At 44.7% G+C, this 27,027-nt stretch overlaps 1 protein-coding gene across 2 annotated transcripts in view; it reads left to right on the plus strand.

The window, feature by feature from the left end:
• MAP3K15 (mitogen-activated protein kinase kinase kinase 15) overlaps positions 1–27,027 on the plus strand; it is a 165,822-nt gene that overhangs the window by 33,278 nt on the left and 105,517 nt on the right. For both annotated transcript variants that reach the window (XM_045015214.1, XM_045015129.1), the window contains exon 2: positions 23,448–23,587. In XM_045015214.1, coding sequence (XP_044871149.1) covers positions 23,448–23,587 — 140 coding nt within the window. The remainder of the gene's footprint in view (positions 1–23,447; positions 23,588–27,027) is intronic.

Raw genomic sequence — 27,027 nt, forward strand, 5'->3', positions numbered from 1 at the left:
GTGTGTTTAGGGTGGTTACTGGATTTGTGAAGGTAAGTGTGGTGATCTCTGGCTTTCTTCTGTATAGTTGTGGTTTTCCCCCCTCTTTTGTCCTATAACTGCAGTGGTTAACGGGCCACTTCATCTTAAATGGTCTCTTACAATATGTGTTAACTACTTATGCTAAACAATTTGTTCTAGCTTGTATTTAGCTGTGACACTGTGAATACCTTTCCTAGACCTAAAGAAGAGCTCTCTCTAAGGCTTGGTCTACACTAGGACTTTAATTCGAATTTAGCAGCGTTAATTCGAATTAACCGCGCACCCGTCCACACCAGGAAGCCATTTAATTCGACCTAGAGGGCTCTTTAGTTCGAATTCGGTACTCCACCCCGACGAGGGGAGTAGTGCTAAATTCGACATGGCTATGTCGAATTAGGCTAGGTGTGGATGCAAATCGAACTTACTAGCTCCGGGAGCTATCCCACACTGCACCACTCTGTTGACGCTCTGGACAGCAGTCCGAGCTTGGATGCTCTGACCAGCCACACAGGAAAAGTCCCGGGAAAATTTGAATTCCTTTTCCTGTCTGGACAGTTAGAATCTCATTTCGTGGTTGGACATCGGGGCGAGCTCAGCAGCACCGGCAGCGATGCAGAGCTCTCCAGCAGAGGAGTTCATGTAATCTCTGAATAGAAAGAGGGACCCAGCATAGACTGACCGGGAACTCTTGGATCTGATCGGTGTGTGGGGCGATGAGTCTGTGCTTTTGGAGCTGCGCTCCAAAAAACGGAATGCAAAGACCTACGAGAAGGTCTCCAAAGCCATGAGAGACAGAGGATACAGCCGGGATGCAACACAGCGCCGCGTGAAAATCAAGGACCCCAGACAAGGCTACCAAAAAATCAAAGCGGCAAACGGACGCTACGGAGCCTGCCACCACTGCCCCACCAGTGACCATGGACTCTGACGATGGGACAGTGTCGACGGCCAGTTCCTCGGCGATGTTCGCAGACGGGGAAGATGAGGAAGGGTTTGTGGAGGACGAGGCAGGCGACAGCGCTTACAGCGCTGGTTTCCCCGACAGCCAGGATCTCTTCATCACCGTCACGGAGATCCCCTACCAACCGTCCCCGGCCATTAACCCGGATCCTGAATCAGGGGAAGGAGCAGTCGGTAAGTGCTTTAACCATGTAAACTTTTATTCTTAATATAACAGGAATCTGAAGTATGTGAAAAGGAGGTCTCTCTATATATGGGGATAGAACAGAAATCCTCCTGGGAGATCTCCACGAAGCTCTCCTGGAGGTAATCGAAAAGCCTCCGCAGGAGGTTCCTGGGGAGAGCTGCCTTATTGGGTGCTCCGTGGTAGCACACTTTTCCGCGCGAGGCTTTCATGAGGTACTCAGGGAGCATTGCCTCCCCGAGCACGGCTGCATAGGGCCCTGGTTTGTGCTGGCTTTCACGCAGCATGCGCTCTCTATCTCCTTCAGTGACCGTCCTCAGGGTGATCTCGCTCGGAGACTCCTGCATCTAATTAGGGGAATTACTGTAATGTTACGCCTGGTCCAAAGTATTTTTAAAAAATCTCCGGACAGACGGCATAGCAGAGACTCAGCACGCTGCTGCGTGACGAGCGTAACGGAAAGCCAAAGAATCAAATGGACGCTCATGGAGGGAGGGGGGACTGAGGACGCAAGGTATCCCACAGTTCCTGCTGTCTCCGAAAAGCATTTGCATTCTTGGCTGAGCTCCAAATGCTTCTAGGGTCAAAAACAGTGTCCGCGGTGGGTCAGGGCATAGCTAGGCAATTTACGCAGCCCCCCACCCACCCCCAGAAGTGAAAGGGAAAACAATCCTCTCTTGACTCTTTTACATGTCACCCTATCTTTACTGAATGCTGCAGATAGACGCGATGGTGCAGCACTCAACACCAACATCCTTGCTCCCCCCACGCTATGGATGGCTGATGGTACAATATGGCTGGTATCCGTCCTCATCATCAGCCTATTGGCACATGGGGCAGTGCAAAAGGACTGGTAACCATGCCGATTACCGTCTGTCAGGTCCCCCAGTGTCAGGTGAACCTAATTTTTCATGGTAGATGGTGCAGTATGCCTGGTAACCGTCTTCATCATAGCAATAGGGGACTGAGCTTCATCAGCCCCCAACCCTTCATGTGTAAAGAAAAGATTCAATTGCCCCTGGACTAGCAGCAGGATGCTGGGCTCCTCTCCTCCACACTCCTTAATGTCCTGTCTGGACTATCATAGCAACTGGAGGCTGCCTTCCACTCATTTCTCACTAACAAGTCACTGTGTCTTATTCCTGCATTCTTTATTACTTCATCACACAAGTGGGAGGACAATGCTATGGTAGCCCAGGAAGGCTGGGGAAGAATGGAATGAACAGGTGGGGTTGTTGCAGGAGCACCCCCTGTGAATAGCATACAGCTCATAATCTATGCAGGATCTGACACAGAGCAGCTGTGCTCTCTGGTTCTCTGATACAGTGGTTCTCTAGTACACTTGCCCATATTCTAGGCAGGACTGATTCTATTTTTAGATACCAAAAAGGAGGGATTGACTCAGGGAGTCATTCCCAATTTTGGCTTTTGCGCCCCTGGCTAAGAGCAGCCAGGGGCACTTATGACAGCAGCAAATGGTGCAGTGCAAAAGGACTGGTAACCATGCCCATCTTATTACCAATTTATGGTATGGTAGATGGTACAGTATGGCTGGTAACCATCTCTGCTGTCATGCAAAAGCAAAAGCATGCTGCTGTGTAGCGCTGCTGGACCGCCTCTGTCAGCGGCATCTAGTACACATACGGTGACAGGCACAAAAGGCAAAACAGGCTCCATGGTTTCCACGCTGTGGCGTCTGCCAGGGCAATCCAGGGAAAACGGGCTTGAAATGATTGTCTGCTGTAGCTTTCCCGGAGGAAGGGATGACTGACGACATTTACCCAGAACCACCCGCGAAAATGGTTTTTGCCCCATCAGGCACTGGGATCTCAATCCAGAATTCACAGAGACAGACTAGACTGTGTTCATTGTTCGCAAAAATTTATCTTTGCAAGGAATTCACTCCCTTTTTCCCATCACACAGCTTCGACTGTCTCCAGACCCGCCACAGCATCCCCCTCACAGAGGCTGGCAAAGATTAGGCGGCGAAAGAAAAAGACAGGGGACGAGATGTTCGCTGAACTTATGGGGTGCTCCCGAGACGAGGCGGACCAGCAGAGCCAGTGGAGGGAGACCCTCTCTCTGTACCAGCGCTCACACAGCAAACGGGAGGAGAGGTGGCGTGAGGAAGACAAGCAGTCGACTCAAACGCTGCTTGGACTAATGAGGGAGCAAACGGACACGCTCCTGCGCCTTGTGCATGTTCTGCAGGACCTCAGGCAGGAGGACAGAGCCCCCCTGCAGTGTATCTGCAACCGCCCTCCCCCGCCACAAAGTCCCATACCCCCCTCACCCAAAATAACCAGAAGGAGGGGCGCCAGAGGCCGTGTAAACTGTCACTGCACCCCAGCAGAGTGCTCAAGTACCCAAAAGCTCTCATACCCTAAATTTTGAGAAGTCCTTTCCTTCCCGCCTCACCCAAGCCCCCATCCCAGTTTCATCCCCTAACTGTCTAGTTGATAATAAAAAATACTTTTCTGTTAATTACTGTTTCTGTCATGTTCTTTTAGAGGAGACTGTGTTTGAAGGGGGGGAAGGGGGTTGGTAATTTGACAGGACAATCATCTTTACCAGGGTACAGACATGGGGGCAGGATCAGCAGCAGGTCACACACACACTGCAGTCAGTACGCACCCTGGTCGGTATGGGAGGTGGTTTGCAGGTTCTGTGTGGGTGGGGGGGTACGTGACTTTGTAGCGGGGGAGGGGGGTTACAGATCTCATGCAACGGTCCCTGTCCTGGACCACAGAGCCACGCAGCAGAGGAATCTGTATCCGTCCTCCCCCGCCAAAAGGCCATATAGCCCCCGCACACAGAGTCCCAAAAAGGAGGGATGGCAGGCTCCGTTGAAACATCCAGTCCGGCACTGCAGACCGCTCTGGGAGCAGGAGCCTGTCATTCCTCGAGTTTACAGGCGGTCTTTACATCACTGCACACCCTACCCAGCACAGTCCGTGTCCCAGTTTCAACCCTGTAACGCAAAGTCATCAATAAAGAAACCTTTGTAAAGTTACAGTGGAACATGTATTTTATTTTTAAACGTGTGTTGGAAGTTGGGGAAGCGGGGTGGGCCGGGTATGTAACTGCAGATGCTAGTCAACAGTCACTTGGTAAAGAAACAGGGGCAGGTTCAGCTTCTCTGTAAAGAAACTGAACAGTCACAGGTCACGCTGCTCACTGCTCGCTGGTACTTGAAGAGTTCCTTGTCGCTGTGCAAGGCGCCTGCACAGAGCTTCACGAGCCAGGGCATTAGTGGGTAGGCTGGGTCCCTGACGATCACTATAGACATCTGCACATCCCCAAGACTTATTTTGTGGTCCGGGAAGAAACTACCTTCCTGCAGGCGTCTAAACAGACCAGAGTTCCTGAAAACACGCACGTCATGAACTTTGCCTGGCCACCCGACGTTGATGTTGGTAAAACGTCCCCCATGGTCCACCAATGCTCGCAGCACCATTGAAAAGTAGCCCTATTTCTCAGCAGCTGACTGTGGAAGAGGTGGACAATAAGGTGCGAGGAGTTGACAACGGCCATAACTGCAGCGGGATCCGTGCTCAAAGTGCTGTGGCGCCCGCGCTGTCACTGAGCAGAAAAGTGCACGAACAGATTGCCCGCAGGCGCTTTCAGGGAGGGAGGGAGGGCGTGATTGACGGTTCAATGATGACAGTTACCCAAAACCACCCTCGACACATTTTTTCCCCCAGCATGCATTGGGGGGAAATCCCAGGATTCCAATGGGCAGCGGGGAGTGCGGGAACTGTGGGATAGCTTCCCACAGTGCACCGCTTCCAAAGTCGACACTGGCCCCGTTACTGTGGACTCACACAGTCGAACTAGTGTATTTAGTGTGGATACACAACTTCGACTTCATAAGGTCGATTCCACAAATTCGAATTAAGTTGATTCGAAATAGTCTTGTAGTGTAGACATACCCTAAGCTTGAAAGCTTGTCTTTCACCAGCGGAAGTTGGTCCAATAAAACAGTGACTCTCAATATTTCCAGACTATTGTTCCCCTTTCAGGAGTTTGATTTGTCTTGCATTCCCCCAAGTTACACCTCACTTAAAAAGTACTTGCTTACAAAATCAGACTTAAAAATACAGAAGTGTCACAGCATACTATTATTGAAAAATTGCTTATTTTGTCATTTTTACCATGTAATTATAAAATCAACTGGAATGTAAATATTGTACTGTACTAACATTTCAGTGTATAGAATATAGAGCAGTATAAACAAGTTATTGCCTGTATGAACTTTTAGTTTGTACTGACTTTGCTAGTGCTTTTTATGTAGCCTGTTGTAAAACTAATAAAAAAATAATCTAGATCAGTTGATGTAATAAACACTGGGTCATTATAAAACCTAATTTCTTCCATACTAATTTTCCCCTACTGTTACTCACACCTTCTTGTCAACTTTTTGAAATGGGCCACTCTCATTACCACTTCAAAAGTGATTTTTCCTCCCTTGGTATCCTACTGTTAATTGAATTGTCTCGTTAGACTGACCTCCCACTTGGTAAGGCAACTCCCATCTTTTCATGTGCTGTGTATTTATACCTGCTACTGTATTTTCCACTCCATGCATCTGATTAAGTAGGTTATAGCCCACAAAAGCTTATGCCCAAATAAATTTGTTAGTCTCTAAGGTGCCACAAGGACTCCTCGTTGTTTTTGCTGATACAGACTAACATTGCTACCACTCTGAACCCTAGGGGTACGTGTACCCCTGGTTGAAAACACTGCAATAAAAGATATCAGAGGGATAGCTGTGTTAGTCTGGATCTCTAAAAAGCGACAAAGAGTCCTGTGGCACCTTATAGATGAACAGATGTATTGGAGCATAAGCTTTCTTGGGTGAATACCCGCTTCATCAGATGCATGCAGTGGAAAATACAGTGACAGATATAAATACACAGCACATGAAAAAGTGGGAGTTGCCTTACCAAATGGGAGGTCAGTCTAACGAGACAAATCAGTTAACATATGACTAAGTGGATATTCGCCCGCGAAAGCTTATGCTCCAATACGGCTGTTAGTCTATAAGGTGCCACAGGACTCTTTGTCGCTTTTTCAAATAGAAGATATTACTTCATTCACTTTGTGTCTAATATTCTGGAACAAACACGGCTATAACACTGCAAATTTCTTTTGAATAGGGACTTAAGTGACATTTATTTCTTTCATTATTCAAATAACAATACCTCTCTCTATCTTTAGATATTTGAAAGACAGCTTAAAGCTATTCTGAATATATTATAGATTGTCATCCACAGGTTAGCTGCATTACTTTGTGTATTTGGGGGGGCGGTGTTCTTTGTTTCCTTTTTTGTAAGGATACACAGCTTGTTGATATTTTGCCATGTTCCATTCAAGCACATTAGAGCAAAATATTTGCCTAATCCAGTCATTATTTGAATCTGTTTACACAGCTATCCCAAGACAGGAGCACAGATAAAACATCTGCACCTGGAAACATCTGAACTGTTTGGGGTTTTTTTGTAAAAAATTTTTTTTGAGTGAGTGGGAAGAAATAATCTTCATTTAATGGTAAATTTGATGTTTTTTCTTAAAACCCCAGCTCCTGGAATCAAGAGACTTCAGGAGAATCTCAACCTTTATTTAAAAAAAATAAACAGTTTCTAGCTTCAATAGTGGTATAGAAGAGCTTTAAAACCTGAAGCAAACCCATCCTAATGACTCGTAAACCAAAGCAAATAAAAAGATTCCAACATTTAATGTTTAAAAAATCATGTTTTTTTTAAACACTAGGGGTTGGCAGTGCTCATAACCTATTTTGTCATCTCTTTAGTTAGAATTAAATATAATTTCTTGGGTAATAATTTTTGAAGCAAAATAATTATGTTGGTCTCAAAATATTCGACTTTGTATGTTAGTTCTTAAATGTGCCATGCAGTCTTTTAGTTATTGAAGCTGAAAAATAAAGTCTGTCCAATTTTTCCTGTGAGACATAATAAATGAAAGAAGAGTGTGACAAATATGCAGTAGTTCTATTTTTAATATGTGTTCTGTGTACTAGAAGATGGATTGTAGCTGTGTTTGGGCACAGTTGTAACTCAACACCATGCTGCTGGTATATATTTAGTAGTTATACTATTTGGGTCTAACTGTAGCCCTATGCTGGAATTCAGTGTATTTATTTATTTGTATAGTGTACACTATATATTCACAGAGTTATAGAAATTAGAGCAGGAAAAGACCTGTCAATTTTGTCAGTCTATTGTTTTGCTTGTGTATTATTTTATTAGGCACCTAAAAAAGTGGCTTGATTTTTCAAAGGTGTTGATCTACAATAGCTTCTGTTGACTTAAGAGAGATTTGTGGGTGCTTAGTAATTCTGAAGCCAATCATTCAGGCTAGCCAGGCACTGAAGGCAATGACACCATAAAGCATCCCAGGAGCATACTCCATTGCAAAATGTTTACAGATAACAACTGAACTGATGAATGGTGCCACTTCTGATTAAAAGTCTGCAATGTAAAATCAATAAAGTAATTTTCTTTATTTCTCATGATCCCTAGCTGAATTAAAGTAAAGTACTTTTTAGGCTACATGTCTGATTAGCTCCACCAGGGACGTGCATTATTTACCATGTAAGAGCTCCCTTATTGACTCCACTATAGTTATGCATGTCTTTTGATGATTACAGACTGAATTACTGTAATATGCTTTCCTTGAGGCTACATTTCATCACTTGTACAAATTTTATTTAATCACTGGTACAAAATGTGGCCATTCGTGAATTTACAGGCTTGATCCTGCTCGCATTGAAATGAATGGATGCTAACAACTCCTAGATTTGTGTCTAGTGACAAGATGTTCTCAGCTACAGGATAGAGGAAGGCCTTGTAGTGGTGCTTCTGAGCCATGCTATCATGAAAGACTGAAGTGCAGCTCCCAGTTAGTGTTTGACAGATTCCGTTATGAAAATTGTATTTCTTAGGGCCAGATAATGATAGGTTGGTGGGAAAGTAGTTGACTTCTTTAAATATAGACACATGCACACCACAAACTAAAGTCAGGCTTGATCTACACTAGGAATTTACATCAGTATAACTTAAGTTGCGTGAGCAACTTAATGTAGTTATACTGACCTAACCCCCCACTGTAGACAGCATTATGTTGATGGAAGGGCTTCTCCTGTCAACATAGCTGCCACCTCTCAGAGAGGTGGATTACCTACACCGATGGGAGGAGTTCTGTCGGCATAGGCAGTGTCTTCAGTAAGAGCTACAGTGGTGCAGCTGCACCATTGCAGTGCTGTAAGTCTAGACAAGCCCTCCATCTCTGATCTTGGCTTGAGCTCATAGTTGTCTCTGAAAGATGTGGAAAGGAAAGAGTAATGTGGTGGGAGGAACAGAAGAACATCTAGCATCTTTCCCTCAACACATACTGATGTTAACTGGAACTGACTGGTATGTTCTATGTATTTACAGAAATTTATGGGTAATCCATTTAGGGGAATAATGTTACAACTCTTTATAATACTATCTTTTATTAAGTATCAGAGGGGAGCCATGTTAGTCTGGTTCTGTAGAAGCAGCAAAGAATCCTGTGGCACCTTATAGACTAACAGACGTTTTGCAGCATGAGCTTTCGTGGGTGAATACCCACGAAAATGACTTGCATCCGAAGAAGTGGGTATTCACCCACGAAAGCTCATGCTGCAAAACGTCTGTTAGTCTATAAGGTGCCACAGGATTCTTTGCTGCTTCTATCTTTTATTATTGTCTCCATTAAAGGAGACTACCTTATTAACTCATTCCACTGTACTACTTTTTGAGGACTTATGAATCTTTTCATTGTAACTATCATAATTTTTCTATTTGTTCAAAATGCTTATTTTATAATATCTTGGACTGGTTGAATGTAACTTTTAGTGTTATAGTAGGTTTGATGTAGTGCAAGTATGACCAGTGTCATCAGAATATATTTTCCAGGAAAATAATTTATAATATTCTAAAATTTTCTCTAAATTTAAAGCACTAGAAAAAATTATTAACTTAAAAATGTAGTAGCATATTAGTTTTTTTAATTGCTATATAGATAACTTTAGGATTTACTCTCTTTTTTAAAAGAAATTTTAAAACAAAAGTGGAAAATAGGTAAGTGAAAAGATTACTTAGATTAGTTACACAGAAATTTATTAAAGCATTTTATACTGCCACCTATCTTTGTAATAACTGAATGCTTTCCACATAACATCAAATAGCAACACTGAAGTCTCTAGTGGAATTCATGGGAGAAATGTCACACACCTTCTTGTGATCAAAACAAAACTCTCATTGGGGCATGGCTGTCATGTTTAAAATATTTCATTAATTTCCTTTTTTGTTTGTTTGTTTTGGTAGGGGCTTATAGTTAGAAGGCGTGTCAAGTGATGTGAGTGTTGTTCTTATGATGGAAAGGCTTTTCTAAAGAGGCAAGTTCTTCTTTGCTCATATCCATTACATGTTAGATGTGCATGCACCATTGCCGGAGATTTTTCCCTTAGTGATATTCAATGGCCCAGCTCTAGCGTCCTCTGGAGGTGCACACTCATGTGCCGGTATAAGGGGCACTGCTGGGCACACATGCTCTGAGTTCCTTCTTTCCTTGCCTGGCAAGGTTTTCTTCCCAGTGGTTTTTGAATTCTAACTCTTTGTTCTTCCTTACCATAGTTTAGTGTATATAGCTTCTGTAATTAGTATTAGTGTGCATGATTAGTATAAATAGATAGTTTCTGTTGTCGAGGGACTCCTCCACCCCAGGGGCTGGACATGTCCCAGTTCCGGGGCTTCAAATCTTATGCCTCCTGTGGCAAACCCTTGCCCGTGAGTGACCTGCATTCCAGCTGTTTGAAGTGCCTGGGGGAAACTCATGTGAAGGACAAGTGCCAGATCCCGGACTAAAAAAGACAGAGACATTAGGCTGAAGGCTATCCTCATGGAAGGCGCCCTCAGACCAGCCTCAGAGCTGAGCCGTTCCAATTTGGCACCAAGTACTTGGCGTTGGTGAAAAGTGCTCCTCTGGCACCAAGCTCTTCCTGGCACCATTCACCATCTCTGGTGCTGAGGAAAAAGCACAAAAAGCAGCGCACTGACAGAAGGCACTCGCCAGTGCAGAAGAAAGACCAGCAGCGGGAAGGCAGCACAGTGAGACCAATTCAGGGATGGCCCTAGATCAAATGGTGCCCCAGGCGAGGAGCAGTGTAGACGTACCCTTGATGACCTGGGAAGTGAGAGACTGGAACTGAAGATCAAACTCCATTTTCCATCACTGGGGTTGGTGAGAGAGCATTGCTTTTCCAGCCAAATATTTGATTGTTTTGATTGCAATTTGTGAGAACAGCTCACCCTCAAACTGTTTTGAAGTACTGTGTAGATTATTTTACAAATTAATTCATTTTAATATTTTATACAAACATGTAGTAACCTTCTTTTTTTAACTTATTGAGACTATGATCAAGTCCTAAACAATTAGTCCATTGGCCTCAAGGTAGGCCAACGCTGCATGCTTTTGCTACACCACGACTAAAATTCATACGGAAGACGTATATCACAAAACAAAATATGATTGCCTTGTTTGTTGTATTTGACTCATTGTATGTGATTTGATTCTAATTTGACAGGTTAGGAGTAACTCAGTGAAATGATCAGTTACATAGTATGGTATTGCTAAACTAAAGCATTCAAAAATCAGGAATCAGGCCCCAAACAATCACCACATTGGCCTAAAAATCTTGATTAAAAAATACATTTTAGGTTATTATTTGGCTTTTAGGCTTTTGATCCCTTAGCAGGGTGGATTGATTTTAATCATGATTAAAATCAGCAAGTAGGAAACCTTGATTTAAATAATAGATTTTTAAATGTGTTTTGTGTTTGTATTTTTCAGTTATTTTCCTAAAGCCAGGTTGATTTTCATTGCTTGGTAACCATTAAAACATGTTGATTTGCAACTAAATATAGCTGGTCAGAATTTACATTAAATGTAGTAATTATTTTTGCTAACCAGGAGGTTACATCATACCTAAGGCTAAGATTTTATCATGGTTATTTTTAATAAAGTTATGAACAGGTCACAGGCAATAAACAAACATTCACAGAGTCCGTGACCTGTCCATGACTTTACTAAAAATAACCGGGGGGCAGGGCAGGGTAGGGGCGAGGAATGGAGTCCCATGGGGGGATGGGGAGATTGGGGAGACTGACAGGCCATGTCCTGATGCCATGGGGGGGGTGCACAGCTCTGACTTCAGTGGCTGCAGTGAGGGGAACAGCCATGAGGGGCACACAGCTCCCACTCCAGAGCTGGCCTAGCTGCGGGACAGAGGTGTGCGGCCCCGATTGCAGCCCCCACCAAGCCCCGGCCACAGCAGGGGCTGGGGTGGGGGAAGAAGGGGCACATAGCCCTGGGAAACCGCAAGGGGGTGAACAGCTCCGGCTGCAGCCCCTGCCAAGCCTGGGGCGCTGCACAGTCTGACTTTTTTAACACTTCGCAGCAAATATGCACCACTCAGGGCCAGCTCCAGGCACCAGCTAAGGAAGCAGGTGCTTGGGGTGGCCAATATCAAGGGGCGGCATTCCGGTTGCTACTGGGCGGCACGTCCGGGTCTTCGGCGGCGGCAGGTCCCTCAGTCCCTGTCGGAATGAAGAACCTGCTGCTGAATTGCCGCCGAAGAGTGGAGTGGCACGATTGCATTGCCGCACCTTTTTTTTTTTTTTTTTTTTCCCGCTTGGGGCGGCAGAAAACCTGGAGTCAGTCCTGGCACCACTTGATGTTATTTTTATATTTAATTTAAATGATGTACTACATTGTTAAGAGCAACAAAGAGTCCTGTGGCACCTTACAGACAAACAGACGTATTGGACCATAAGCTTTCATGGGTGAATACTCACTTCATCACCCACAAAAGCTTATGCTCCAATACGTCTGTTGGTCTATAGGTGCCACAGGACTCTTTCGCTTTTTACAGATCCAGACTAACACGGCTACCCCTCTGATACTAGATTGTTAAACTTAGGTCTTAATGTAGATTGTCAATTTCAAATTTTTTTGAAATAGGTTTATTTAAAAAACCCCAACAAACCTGTGTTTAATTTAAGTTTTTAAAAAATCTGATTTTTCTTTTAAATTGATGTTTATCCATCCTGTCATTTAGCATATACTCAGGTCACATTTTCAATCTTATTTTTCTACAGCCATGGGGAGTAGAATCTTACTTAAAAAAAAAAAAAAGCCGAGATTCTCATGAAATAACATGACTCCAAGAGCTGGGGATTTAAGAAAAGCACCAAATATTGTGAGATTTGCAACACAATCATAAGAATTGGCACTACTGTTGGTGGTCAGAATCAGATTTAAGGTATATAATTATAAGTACTAGTTATGCATGGGGATAACAACTATACAGAAAACTAGTGCCTTAGCTGCAGGTATTATCATTACTTGTAATTGTCACCTGTGCTACATCTCTCCCAAAACTCAAGGTAATGGGAAGGCAGGAGCCAGGAGCTGGCATGGCTGGAGCATTGTGCTCTGGCAATGTCCAGTTGGCAGGTTGTCCTTTTGGAATTGTTGAAGCCAGGATGTAGTCTCTGCATTTCAGGTATTGCCAGACTTGTTTCATTAAGGGAATTTCAATACTTTTTGCTAAAAAGAGAGGCCATAATAGGTCAAAAAATTAGTGAGATTATCAGCATCAAACAGTGGTTTATTGAGAATAGATGTTAACAGTTGCTTCTGTAAGAGATACATCACCTCTTCCTGTTCTGAAAAGAGGTTTGACAGTTCCCTCCAATGGACTTAATGCCCCGTCATTCATTTGCACTAGCTATGGCCTATGGAGGACATGGATCCAAATTGCAAATAATAAATTTTTATCCCTGAAGTAAATGAAAATTCCCCAGAGTGCAGAATAGTTGAATCCACAGCTCCATCCAAAGTCTTGCACACCATAGACCTACTCAATTATGTCTTGTCCTCAAGTGGGAGAATTATTGAAGGTCCTATGGTACCAGTGTGACTACCCTGCTTGTTTTCAGACTAGCATAGGCCGCATTTGGCTGATAGGGGAAATGCTGCACATCTGTGGGCTATTTTGCAGTGGCAATTTCTCTTCCTTTACTACTTTCCTCTTTCTTAGAAATATAGAAACTTGATGTGAAAGCTCTTGATTTTATTTTAGATTTCACTAATAGTGCCATGAATCATAACACAGTCACATAAAGATTTATAGGGTAAGCCAGTTCCCACTCGGGTCACTTATAATTTCATGAAATTATATGTTGCTGTAGGATGTGTTTAGGGTGGAGAATTAAACTCCATCATTTAAACTTGTATATTAATGTATTCCATGCAGCATCATACAGTAACTTCAAATTCTTTTCTTCATCAAAGGCAATGTTCTCCTTCTTGTTTCAGTTGTCCCAGTTCTTTATCTCTGGCCTATCCAGTCTCTAAGATGTGCTGGTATGGAACTGTAATATAACAAACTGTACATACAGTGCTCTATAATAACACAAAGACCTAATTAGAGCTAAAGTATTGTACAATTTATTAATAGTGACGAATTACCTTAATACAATATAAACTATATGTGTACATACAATAGTTGTCACAATGAAGAAAAGTTTTAAAATGTATTGCCACTCTTCTTTTAAGAAAGAGCTGAAATCCACTTTGAAATTTTCTAGTCACAGAAATCATTTTCAGAAAGAAAAACTATTTCCCTCTCTAACCATAATATAACGGGGCAGCTAAAAATATCTTTTATACTTCAGAAGAAATGAGAAAGCACGGATGTGTCGGGGTGGATTCTTTGAACGTAATGAAGGTGATTGCTGCTGCTCGAGAAACAAACGCCATCTGAGTAGCATTGCTTCTAAAATAGAACATTTTGGTGTGTCTGCTGTCATTTTAATTAAGTGACCCTCCCCCCCCCACAGTGAATACACTGTGTATATCTTTTTGTAGTATGTTTTGAAAATCTTTCAGCGGAACTGTAAATGTGCAATTTTATATCCTCTGTATCAAGTTCGGTTAAGGAAACATAGGTCAGGCAGTACTTCGAATCTTTGAGAACTTTATTATTAACAGTTATTAGATAACCTTTATGAGGTGCCTTTGTGGGTTTTTTTGTATGAGAGGGACTCTAAGATACAGTCCGCCCTCTTTAACAGACCCTGACAATGTCACCATTAATTTACCAGTGTCAGGAACTCAGCTGCCTCTGGGCTTGGTCGTCTAGCAATCCAATGAGCTTGGGTGAGCCAAGTAAACCTTCACTAAGTGACGCAGAAAAGCCAACAGCTTACGACCTGTAGCAGCAGCAGCACTGTGACTGCTCAGTGCATTCCATGCCCACAGCTCTGCCAAACCTGCTTCCTGTCTGGCCCTTGTTTTGACCTTTGCCTGCTCTGCTCCAGCCATAGTACCTGCCTGCCTCTGACTACCCCCACGATTCTAACTCCTGGCTCTGACCACTGTCTTGTCTTCTGACCATGCCTCTTGTTCTGCCCTCTGACTCTGCTCCGATCACTAGATTGCACCGCCCACAGCATAGTGTGTGACGGTGGGAACTCTTGCTCCAGGTCTTGAAGCACACGCCTATGATACAGGAGGCTGAACCTAAGTTTGAACAGAGAGACCATGGTAGCACATTTGGTGGACAAACTATTCTGCCATGGAGGATATGAGCCAGATAAGAACTGCAGATGCATTTGATCTCTACTTGTATATCATCATGCCACTAGAACTGTGAGATGTCCCTCTGGATCTCAGGACAGCTGTAAGTAAGGTAATCCTTGCTTTTTTTTGCAACAATGCTAGATCTTCAATTCAAGTGCAAGGTCCTTTGTCACTCTAAGGAGATCTGCAGGGTTATGAATTTTAGCATTACTGTAGGGTGGGATATGGCAGTTGGGGTGAGTGTACTTTTGGAGGTGCTGGGGTAACCATCAGCAAAGTTTAGTGAGCCACCCACAAAGCTACATGCAGCAAAAAGATGACTGTGCCCTTGTCAGTAATGGGATAACAAAATTCATTAAAAGCCAGTATAGGTGACCATTGACACTCATTGGTATCAGCAGCAGCAACACCAGTCACTTGGCAAGAGCCTCTGGGCTTCCCTCCTTCCTCAACAAAGGAAGAGAACTGAGATTTAACCACATCATGTTGAGTATTTGTTGCTGCCATGTTTTGCCCCCAACCTTTTACTACTAGTTCTGTGACCCACTGGACTCAAAAGCCACTCTTCTGTCCTGAATTAACTCAGCTAGTGCATAAATAAAGCTTTCCTTTCCATTCCCAGTCCCTCAGTGTATCCTTGGAGAGGATGCTTAGAGTGCTCCAGGGAATGGGATGTCTCCTAGCTGTTCTAGTCTGGATCCTAACCATCTCAAGAAGCCAGTCCTGAAGTTTCTTTCTGTTTCACCATTAGTAACTCTGCTTTCAGTTTCCTCCTTGGCTCCCACTCTTCTTCTTCTATATTGTGCCCATTCAGTTCCAGGGGCTCTTTGTATTTCTCTGTCATGGCTGCCATGAGATCACCTGAAGTCAAGGTACCGACACGAAAAACAATTATTTTAAAAAGGAGGGGGGTGGGGAAATCCTGTTCTCCTTTCTGCCTTTTCTTCTGATGCTGCTGTCATTGTCCTGTTAATTTTGTTCTCCTTAATAATTCTCCTTTATTCTCTCTTCTCCTACACAAAAAAGTCATTAACTTAGAGTTAAGGTTCCCAAGTGTATTTTTTCACACCAGTGCAAACACTAAAAGAGCAAAGGAATTGAAGTAATGCGAGATTCATGCTCAGTGCCGTACCATCAGGATGCTCAGCTACACTTCTACTATAGTATGCACCTTTAAAACCAAATGAAAAAGATGGGGTAATGTTTTCAGTTGGCAGGATGAAGAAGAATTTCAAATGAAATGACAACCAGGAAATGCAGAAATAACGCAGAAAATATTTGCATATGATTCTGATCTTGCACCAGTTCTACACCAGTTCAACTTTTGATCAGAACCTAATGTCCCATTTTACTACTAGAGTGGCAGAAAAGGACCTTAAACTTGCCCAAATGGACAGTTAAGGATCCCATGCCTAAGCTGTGCTGATTGAGTCCATAGCTATCAGTGAAATAACTCCTGATTTTCACCAGTCTAAGGCCTGGTCTACACTAGGACTTTAATTCGAATTTAGCAGCGTTAATTCGAATTAACCGCGCACCCGTCCACACCAGGAAGCCATTTAATTCGACCTAGAGGGCTCTTTAGTTCGAATTCGGTACTCCACCCCGACGAGGGGAGTAGCGCTAAATTCGACATGGCTATGTCGAATTAGGCTAGGTGTGGATGCAAATCGAACTTACTAGCTCCGGGAGCTATCCCACACTGCACCACTCTGTTGACGCTCTGGACAGCAGTCCGAGCTTGGATGCTCTGACCAGCCACACAGGAAAAGTCCCGGGAAAATTTGAATTCCTTTTCCTGTCTGGACAGTTAGAATCTCATTTCGTGGTTGGACATCGGGGCGAGCTCAGCAGCACCGGCAGCGATGCAGAGCTCTCCAGCAGAGGAGTCCATGCAATCTCAGAGTAGAAAGAGGGCCCCAGCATGGACTGACCGGGAAGTCTTGGATCTGATCGGTGTGTGGGGCGATGAGTCTGTGCTTTCGGAGCTGCGCTCCAAAAAACGGAATGCAAAGACCTACGAGAAGGTCTCCAAAGCCATGGCACTCAGAGGATACAGCCGGGATGCAACGCAGTGCCGCGTGAAAATCAAGGACCTGAGACAAGGCTACCAAAAAATCAAAGCGGCAAACGGATGCTCCAGAGCCCAGCCCCAGACATGCCGTTTCTACGAGGCACTGCATGCCATTCTCGGTGGGTCTGCCACCACTGTCCCACCAGTGACCGTGGACTCTGAGGATGGGATAGTGTCGAGGGGCAGTTTCTCGGCGATGTTCGCCGATGGGGAAGATGAGGAAGGGTTTGTGGAGGACGAGGCAGGCGACAGCGGTTACAATACTGCTTTCCCCGACAGCCAGGATCTCTTCATCACCCTCACAGAGATCCCCTACCAACCCTCCCCGGCCATTAACCCGGACTCCGAATCAGGGGAAGGATCAGTCGGTAAGTGCTATAAACATGTAAACATTTATTTTTTAACAAAACAGGAATAAAAACTATATAAAAAGGTCAATGCATATAGGGATCGAACAGAAATCCTCTTGGGACAGTTCTACGAAGCTCTCTGAGAGGTACTCGAAAAGCCTCCGCAGGAGGTTCCTGGGGAGAGGTGCCTTGTTGGGTGCTCCGTGGAAGCGCACTCTTCCACGCCAGGCCATCCTGAGGTATAATGGGAGCATCGCCTCGACCAGCATGGCAGCATAGGGCCCTGGTCTGTGCAGGGATTCACGCAGCATTCGCTCTCTGTTTCTCCTGGAGACCCGCCTCAGGGTGATCTCGCTCGGCGACTGCTGCATATAATTAGGGGAATTACTTTAATGTTACTATTGTGAATGCTTGACTTTTCCTTTGCATAACAATGACCGTCGTTTAACAGCCACGTGTTGTAGGCTGCAGAGGAAAAGCATACAGGGATCTTTCCCGGGGACAGCCGCGAGGGGCTGGAACAGGGTCAGACTTTATGCTTTCCAGATTGCCTGCAGCAGGAGAGCACTGCTATCCATTAACTGTTAAGCAGCCTAAAGTTTACGGCTTACCAGGCCTGGCTGCTACACGGATTCTGCTGTCCTGCCCCGCTTGTCCGATCTCCAGTGCAAGACCCCAGGCAATGAAAGCGAATGCCGAAAATTCGAACTTGTCCTGAGAGCACATGAGATTAGGTGCCCTGTATGGTCTTGTTCACAGGAACTGAGTAGACTGTGTTCAGTGTTCGCAAACATGTATCTTTGGAAGGAAATCACTTCCTTTTTCCCATCACACAGCTGCGGCTCTTTCCCGAACTGCCCCGGCATCCCCCTCACAGAGGCTGGCGCAGATTAGGCGGCGAAAGAAAAAGACTCGGGACGAGATGTTCGCTGAACTGATGGCCTGCTCCAGAGCCAAGGCGGCCCAACAGAGCCAGTGGAGGGAGACCCTCTCTCAGCAGCAGCGCTCACACAGCGAACGGGAGGACAGGTGGCGGCAGGAAGACCAGCAGGCGACTCAAACGCTGCTTGGACTAATGAGGGAGCAAACGGACACGCTCCGGCGCCTTGTGGATGTTCTGCAGGACCGCAGGCAGGAGCAGAGAGCCCCCCTGAACTGTATCTGCAACCGCCCTCCCCCGCCACAAAGTCCTGTCCCCCCCCTCACCCAAAATCACAAGAAGGAGGGCGCTAGGGGCCGTGAAAACTGTCACTCCACCCCAGCAGAGCGCTCATGTACCAAACAGCTCTCATTCCCTAAAGTATGAGAATTGCTTGCCTTCCTGGCTCACCCGATCCCAAATCCCAGTTTCATCCCCCAACTGTGTAGTTGAGTATTAAAAATAGTTTGCTGTTCATTACTGTTTCCGTCATGTTTCTTTGCAGAAGACTTTGTGTGCGGGGGGGGGGGGGGGGAGGGGTTTGTTAATTGCATAGGACAGCCACCATTACCAGGGTACAGACATGGGGGCAGGATCAACAGCAGGTCACACACAGAGTGCAGTCACTAGGCACCCGGGTCACTCTGCGAGGTGTCTGCTGCCCCATGTCAGTCTGGGAGGTGTATGTTGCCCCAGGGTCCGAGCGCCTGGCATCCACAAATGGCAAGGCAGGCTGCCCTTACCATGCCCTTCCACCCTAGCCATGAACCTCTCCGATGCCCTGAGCCCCAGCCAGAGCCATCATCCCCCCACACCTACTCACCCTTCCCACACACCCCTCACCCCTTCCTGCAAACCCACCCCTTCCTGCACACCCTCCGGTAACCGTCCTCCCCCCAGAGACCGCTGTAGGAGCAGGAGCCTGTCAGTCCTCGAGTGTAGAAGCGGTCTGTACATCACTGCACACCGTACCCACCACAGTCTGCGTCCCTGTTGGAACCCTTGAACGAGAATTCGTTAGTAAAGAAAACTTTGTTAATTAAAAATGTTCCAATAACTTTATTTTTAAACGTCTGTTGGAAGGGGGGAAACCTGGTGAACGGGGTATGTAACTGCTGAAAAAAGTGAATAGTAACTGAAACAGGGGCAGGTTCAGCTTCTCTGTAAAGAGACTGGACATTCATAGGTTACCCTCTTCTCTGAGGAACCTAGCTTTCAAAGCCTCCCGGATGCACAGCGCTTCCCGCTGGGCTCTTCTAATCGCACGGGTGTCTGGCTGAGCGTAATCAGCAGCCATGCGATTTGCCTCAACCTCCCATCCCGCCATAAAGGTCTCCCCCTTGCTCTCACAGAGATTGTGGAGCACACAGCAAGCTGCAATAACAATGGGGATATTGGTTTCGCTGAGATCCGAGCGAGTTAGTAAGCTCCTCCATCTCCCCTTGAGACGTCCGAAAGCACACTCCACCACCATTCTGCACTTGCTCAGCCGGTAGTTGAAGAGCTCCTTGTCACTGTCCAGGGCGCCTGTATAGGGCTTCATGAGCCAGGGCATTAGCGGGTAGGCTGGGTCCCCGAGGATCACTGTAGGCATCTCCACATCCCCAACACTTACTTTGTGGTCCGGGAAGAAACTACTTTCCTGCAGGCGTCTAAACAGACCAGAGTTCCTGAACACACGCGCATCATGAACCTTGCCCGGCCACCCGACGTAGATGTTGGTAAAACGTCCCCTATGGTCCACCAGTGCTTGCAGCACCATTGAAAAGTAGCCCTTTCGGTTAATATACTGGCTGGCCTGGTGGGCCGGTCCCAGGATAGGGATGTGAGTGCCATCTATAGCCCCACCGCAGTTTGGGAATCCCATCGCGGCGAAGCCATCTATGACGACCTGGACGTTTCCCAGGGTCACCACCTTTGAGAGCAGTAGGTCAACGATTGCGTGGGCTACTTGCATCACAGCAACCCCCACGGTAGATTTGCCCACGCCAAAGTGGTTCGCTACTGACCGGTAGCTGTCTGGCGTTGCAAGTTTCCAGAGGGCTATGACCACTCGCTTCTGCACACTCAGGGCTGCTCGCATCCGGGTGTCCTGGTGCTTCAGGGCAGGGGCCAGCAAGTCACACAGTTCAAGGAAAGTGCCCTTACGCATCCTGAAGTTTCGCAGCCACTGTGATTCATCCCAGACCTGCAGCACTATGTGGTCCCACCAGTCCGTGCTTGTTTCCCGGGCCCAGAATCGCCGTCCCATAGCATGAACGTGACCCATTGCCACCATGATCTCCGCGGCGCGGGATCCCGTGCTTTGTGAGAGGTCTGTGCCACTCTCACACTTCATGTCCTCACCGCGCTGCTGGAGCCTCCTCGCCCGATTTCTCAGCAGCTGACTGTGGAAGAGGTGTTCGATAAGGTGCGAGGAGTTGACAACGGCCATAAGTGCAGCGATGATCGCAGCGGGCTCCATGCTCGCAGTGCTGTGGCGTCCGCGCTGTCACTGACCAGAAAAGTGCGCGAACAGAGTTCCCGCCGGCGTTTTCAAGGAGAGAGGGCGGGAGTGATGGTTGAATGACGACAGTTACCCAAAACCACCCTCGACACATTTTTCCCCCAGAAGGCATTGGGGGCTCTACCCAGCATTCCAATGGGAAGCGGGGACTGCGGGAACTGTGGGATAGCTGCCCAGAATGCACTGCTTCCAATGTCGACGCTTGCCCCGTTAGTGTGGACTCACAAAGTCGAATTAGTGTCCTTAGTGTGGATACACAAATTCGAATTCATCAGGTCGAATCCACAAATTCGACCTAAGTTAAATCGAACTACTCTTGTAGTGTAGACATACCCTAAGTGAGGTGAGAATCAGGCCCTTTAACTTTCTGTGGTATTCTGTGGTATTGGTGCTCTATGTTTAAAGCACCCAATTGGAGAGAACCAAGAATACTTGTGCATAGTAGAACCCAACTCTGAATCTCTTTACTCTTTTGTTAAGCTAGCTTGTGTTATTATTAGGGCCCTACCAAATTCACAGTCCATTTTGGTCAATTTCACGGTTCTAGGACTTTTAAAATGGTAAATTTCATGATTTCAGCTATTTAAATATGAAATTTCATGGTGATGTAATTGTAAGGATACTGACCCAAAAAGGAGTTGGGGTGGGGGGGTGGTCTGCAAGGTTATTGTAGGGGTGTTGCGATACTGCTACTCTTACTTCTGTGCTGCTGCTGGTGGCAGCACTGCCTTCAGCACTCTCACACTGGAGAGTGAAGGCAGAGCCGCTATCAGCAGCAGCACAGAAGTAAGGGTAGCATGGTATGGTGTGCCGCCCAGCTCTGAAATCAGCACAGAAGTAAGGGCAGCAATAGTGTGACCAACCTTGTGACCTCCCTGAGACTCCCTTTTGGGTCAGGACCCCCAGTTTGAGAAATGCTGGTCTCCCCATGAAATCTATATAGTATAGGCTAAAAGTATACAAAAGACCAGATTTCACAGTCCGTGATGTGTTTTTCATTACTGTGAATTTGGTAGGGCCCTAGTTATTGTTTTAACATGGCTTAATTGATTACATTTAACATATATAAATATGTGTTCAGTTTACTCGCTAGAAATCTCTTAGGAAAAGCAACCCTGTTTTTGGAGCTGGGAGAAAGAAGCTCTTTTAAATGATGTTTAAAAATATTGTGAAAATTTCTTTTCACACTGAACAAAAAAAACTTCTCTGCCTATTGAAAATAGTCATAATGAATGTACAGGGATGAATAATGTCTGCCTGAAAGGCAGGTGTTTGCCTCTGCTTTTATTTTCAGATTATCAGTTTAATGGATTAAATTATGTTCTTGCTGCTTCATACATCACCATCTAACATGCAGGCAAAGAAAATAAATTTCAGTTATTTGCTTGGTGATGCATTATGAATTTGAAAAATACAACTTTGTTTCAATAAATTATATTATGGTTCATCAACAATGCATATTGCTAAATGCAGTATCTATGTCCTACTTGCACACATTGTCTAAATTCTCTCATCAAGAAGGTGATTTTGATTTCACAGCATTGTTTCCACAAAAACAATTTACACAGGCACAAAACCCACGTCTCGAGTTTTTAGACTTGTTTTTCTGAATGTTAGTATGCAGATCCATAATCAAATTCTCTAAATTTCCCTTTGTTATATACCACTTACATTTCTTAAATGTGGTGCTGAATTATTATAAGGAAAAAAAATGTAGATTTTAATGTGTATTCAAAGCACCGTGTACTCTACATCTAGTCCTTTTGGTTTCTATAGGTATGTCTGTACTGCAGCCGGGAGGTGTAATTCCCAGCTCGGGTAGATGTACACATGCTAGGTGTGCTCGAGCTGTGTGCTAAAAATAGCAGCATGGCCACAGTGGGATGGACAGCAGTTCAGGCGAGCCACCTGGAGTGCATACCTAAGATCTCAGATGGGATTATACTCTGATGGCCAGCCTGAGCTGCCACCCATGCCACTGCAGTCACACAGCTAGTTTTAGCTTGCTAGCTCAAGCACAGCTAGCGTGTGTTCGTCTACCTGAGTTGGGAATTATGCCTCCCAGCTGCAGTACAGACATATAGCCTGTGACATTCTGTTATTGAATTCTTCAGCAAACTGGGAACTCTGTGGAAGCTTTGAGAGGATCAGTTGAATTGGTTGGAAAGTACACCAAGATGTGGCTGAGAGGCACCCAATCTGGTTTGGGTTGTGGGGACAGAGGATTCCTCTCCCTACAGCCCCCCATGATTTTTGAAGGAAGTGAACAACTAAGGAATGATGAAAGGGGGTTGGTCTCAGGAGGTGCCTCAGTGTCTTGGTACATGATTTGGGTCACTTGTGCATTAGTATGAATTGGCTACTGACCTGGTGGCTGGCTGGTGTAGTTTGCCAAAGCGGGCCCTTGAGATCTCTTGCTATAATGGAATAGGGGGTAGGCAAATGGGACTTGCTTTCCCTCAGATACAGCATTCTCCTTTCTGGCAATAGTAGTAACTGATGATGATAACATTTTAGCCATTTGTTACTTTATTTACTGCACGTGTATGTGTCTGTCTCTTCCCAGACTGATGGGAAAACTTATTTTTAAATAGACCAAAATGCCATATTGAATGTATGGATTTTGTCTGTTGCCCAAATTTAATTCCATTTTTTAAATTTTAAATTCTGTAAAATAAGAATCAGCTTGGAAATGAGTTTTGGTTTTGTTTTTAGCTGTTTCCCCCCCCCCCTTGTTACAGATGTTGCAGTAGTGGATATGAGTGATGTTTCCAGACAGCCATCACTCTTCTACCACCTTGGAGTGCGTGAAAGCTTTGACATGGCCAATAATGTTATACTCTACCATGATACCGATGCTGACACTGCGCTGTCACTTAAGGTAAGGTCTTCACTTCAAAATCCATTTTAATACAGATGTTGCAAGTGTAGAATCTCATCCTGCAAACACTTGTGCATCTTGGAAGCTTTACCCCTGTGCGTTGACTACTTAACAAAATGGGAGTATTTGTGTTTCTAAAATGACATGCAGGCATGTTTATAGGCCTATAATATGGTAATTGTTTTTCTTCAAACTGCTAGACATGGAAACAAGTGTGTAGTTCTGATTTTCATTAGCTCAGTCACAAGTAAGGTTTGTTTCTTTCTCTTGACTATTGTAAGTATGCTATAAAAAGATTTTAGGATTTTTGTTTAATAATGACACATTTCATTTGATTTAGGCCCATATTTGAACATACTTTTATTATTAGTCAGCGTACTCATCTCCATTACTATAGGTTTGCTTTGTAGTTTCTAGAGCCTGAGTGGGTGAAACTGTATGCACACACACACTCAAAAATTCATCTGCTGTTGCTGTGGGGTGAAGATAAGAAATATGTCATCACAAAAGCTTTTTATAAGCTTGTCATTTCATTTTATATTAGGGCAGGGATCGGCAGCCTTTCAGAAGCGGTGTGCCGAGTCTTTATTTATTCACTCTAATTTAAGGTTTTGCATGCCAGTAATACATTTTAACAATTTTAGACAGTCTCTTTCTATAAGTCTATAATATATAACTAAACTATTGTTGTATGTAAAGTAAAAAAGGCTTTTAAAATTTTAAGAAGCTTCATTTAAAATGCAGAGCCCTCCCAGACTGGTGGCCATGACCTGGGCAGTGTGAGTGCCACTGAAAGTCAGCTTGCATGCCGCCTTCAGCACCTGTGCCATAGGTTGCCTACCCCTGTATTAGGGCAATAAATGTTATTACACTGTAAGCACTCTGGCTAGCCATGGGCAGACTGCCCTGACACAAATCATAACTCACGGGTACGTCTGTCCGTTTTAGCAGAATAGAGGCAGACATCCTCTTCTGTGCAGCAGATTATTATTCCGACCTTCACATCCTGTAGTCTCTTTGCTGTCCCCACTGCTAAAACCTTTGTCGCAGAGTCATAGAGTTTACGACCAGAAGAGACGACTAGACCATCTACTCTGACTTTCTGTATGTCATGGGCCACCAACCCAGCATGCACACATTAAACCCAACAATGGAAATGAGACCAAAGTAAATGAGATCGAAAGAAGACTGGACTAATATTTGCCACAGGCAGAGAATTGGAGGGTCCAAGTTGCACTAGTGCTCAAGGCTGTGGTAATGGCAGGAAAACGATTACTTGAGAGCGATGCAGATAATCCTGGCCAGTGACGTGCATCCATGTGCTGCAGAGCAATGAGGGAAAAAAACCAGTATCACTGCAAATCTGATCTGGGAAATTCCTTCTGAATCCACATATGGTGATCAGTTAGGCCCTGAGCATGCCAGCAAGAACAGCCAGCCAAGCATCTGAGAAAGAGAATGCTCGATGCCATATCAGAGCCCTGGCCCTCCGGCCCCAGTGTCCCATCTCCAGCCTTTGCCATCCCTCATGCTTCAGAGGAAGGAGATTAAAAAAAATCTCCCAGAATACATTGGAGTGGGGAAGGGAAATCCCTTCCTGACCCTTACCAGTGGTTGTCTGAAACCCTGAAGCATGGACATTAGAAACATAAGACACAAACTACAGTGAGCCCCAGCGCTGTTGAGCCCTGCCCCCCACCATCACAAGCAACCTCCATTTTACAATTGCACTCATGAATTTGCCCAGCTCTCTCTGAAAACTAATTAAGTTGTTTGCCCTGACAACTCCTATTGGGAGACTATCCCAGAACCTTACCCATCGCATGGTTAGAAACCTTCTGCTAATTTCCAGCCTGAATTTTTTCATGGCCAGTTTATATCTATTCTTGTTCCAACATTGTCCTTTTTAGCTTAAATGGTTCTTTGTTCTCCCTGATATTTACCCCCCTGTAGATACTTCTGTATCTACAGAGAGCATTCATAACCCCCTCTCAACCCTTTTTTTTTTGAGAGACTAAACAAACCAAGCTCTTCCAGTGTCCTGTGATAAGATAGGCCCTCCATTCTCCTGATCTTCCTAATAGCTCTTCTCTGCACCTGTTCTGGTTTAAACTCAACTTTCTTGAATTGTGGTATGTAAATCAGCTTCTGTAACAGATGACTGGAGGCTAGCTAATGTGACTCCAATTTTTTAAAAAGACTCCAGAGGCAATCCTGGAAATTACAGGCTAGTAAGCCTAACTTCAGTACCAGGAAAATTTCTTGAAACTACTATAAAGAACATTACCGGACACAAATGAATACATTTTGTTGAGGAAGAGTCAGCATGGCTTTTGTAAAGGGAAATCATGTCTCACCAATCTGTTAGAATTCTTTGAGGGGATCAGCAAACGTGGACAAAGGTGATCTAGTGAATATAGTGTTCTGGGATTTTCAGAAAGCCTTAACAAGGTCTCTCACCAAAGGCTCTTAAGCAAAGTAAGGGATAAAAGGGAAGGTTCTCTCATGGATCTGTAAACAGGAAACAAGAGGTAGGAATAAATGGTCAGTTTTCAGAATGGAGAGATAAATAGCAGTGTCCCCCAGGGGTCTGTACTGGGACTAGTGCTGTTCAACATATTCCTAAATGATCTGGAAAAAGGGGTAAACAGTGAGGTGGCAAAATTTGCAGATGATACAAAACTACTCAAGATAGTTAAGTCCAAAGTAGACTGAAAAGAGTTACAAAGGGATCTCACAAAACTGGGTGACTGGGCAACAAAATGGCAGATGAAATTAAGTGTTGATAAATGCAAAGTAATGCACATTGGAAAAATTAATCCCAACTATACAAATAAAATGATGGGACTAAATTAGCTATTACCACACAAGAAAGAGATCTTGGAGTCATTGTGGAGAGTTCTCTGAAATCATCCATTCTATGTGCAGAGGCAGTCAAAAAAGCTAACAATGTTAGGAATCATTAGGAAAAGGATAGCTAATAAGACAGAAAATATCATAAATCCATGGTATGCCCACATCTTGAATACTGCGTGCAGTTCTGGTCACCCCACCTCAAATAAGTTATATTAGAAAAGATACAGAGTAGGGCAACCAAAATGATTAGAGGTATGGAACGGCTGCCATATGAGGAGAGATCAATAAGACTGGGACTCGTCAGCTTGGAAAAGAGATGACTAAGGAGGGGATATGATAGAGGTCTATAAAATCATGACTGGTGAGGAGACAGTAAATAAGGAAGTGTTTACTCCTTCACATAACACAGAAACCTAATTAAATTTAATAGGCAGCAGGTTTAAAACAAAGAAAAGGACGTATTGCTTCACACAACACTGTCAACCTGTCTCATTGCTAGGGAATGTTGTGAAGGACAAAAATATAACTGGGTTCAAAAAAGACATAGGCCAAGTCTGCACTACATACATACTTCAGGATAACTA

This window comes from Mauremys mutica, chromosome 1 (genome assembly GCF_020497125.1).
Source record: "Mauremys mutica isolate MM-2020 ecotype Southern chromosome 1, ASM2049712v1, whole genome shotgun sequence".
NCBI lineage: Eukaryota > Metazoa > Chordata > Testudines > Geoemydidae > Mauremys > Mauremys mutica.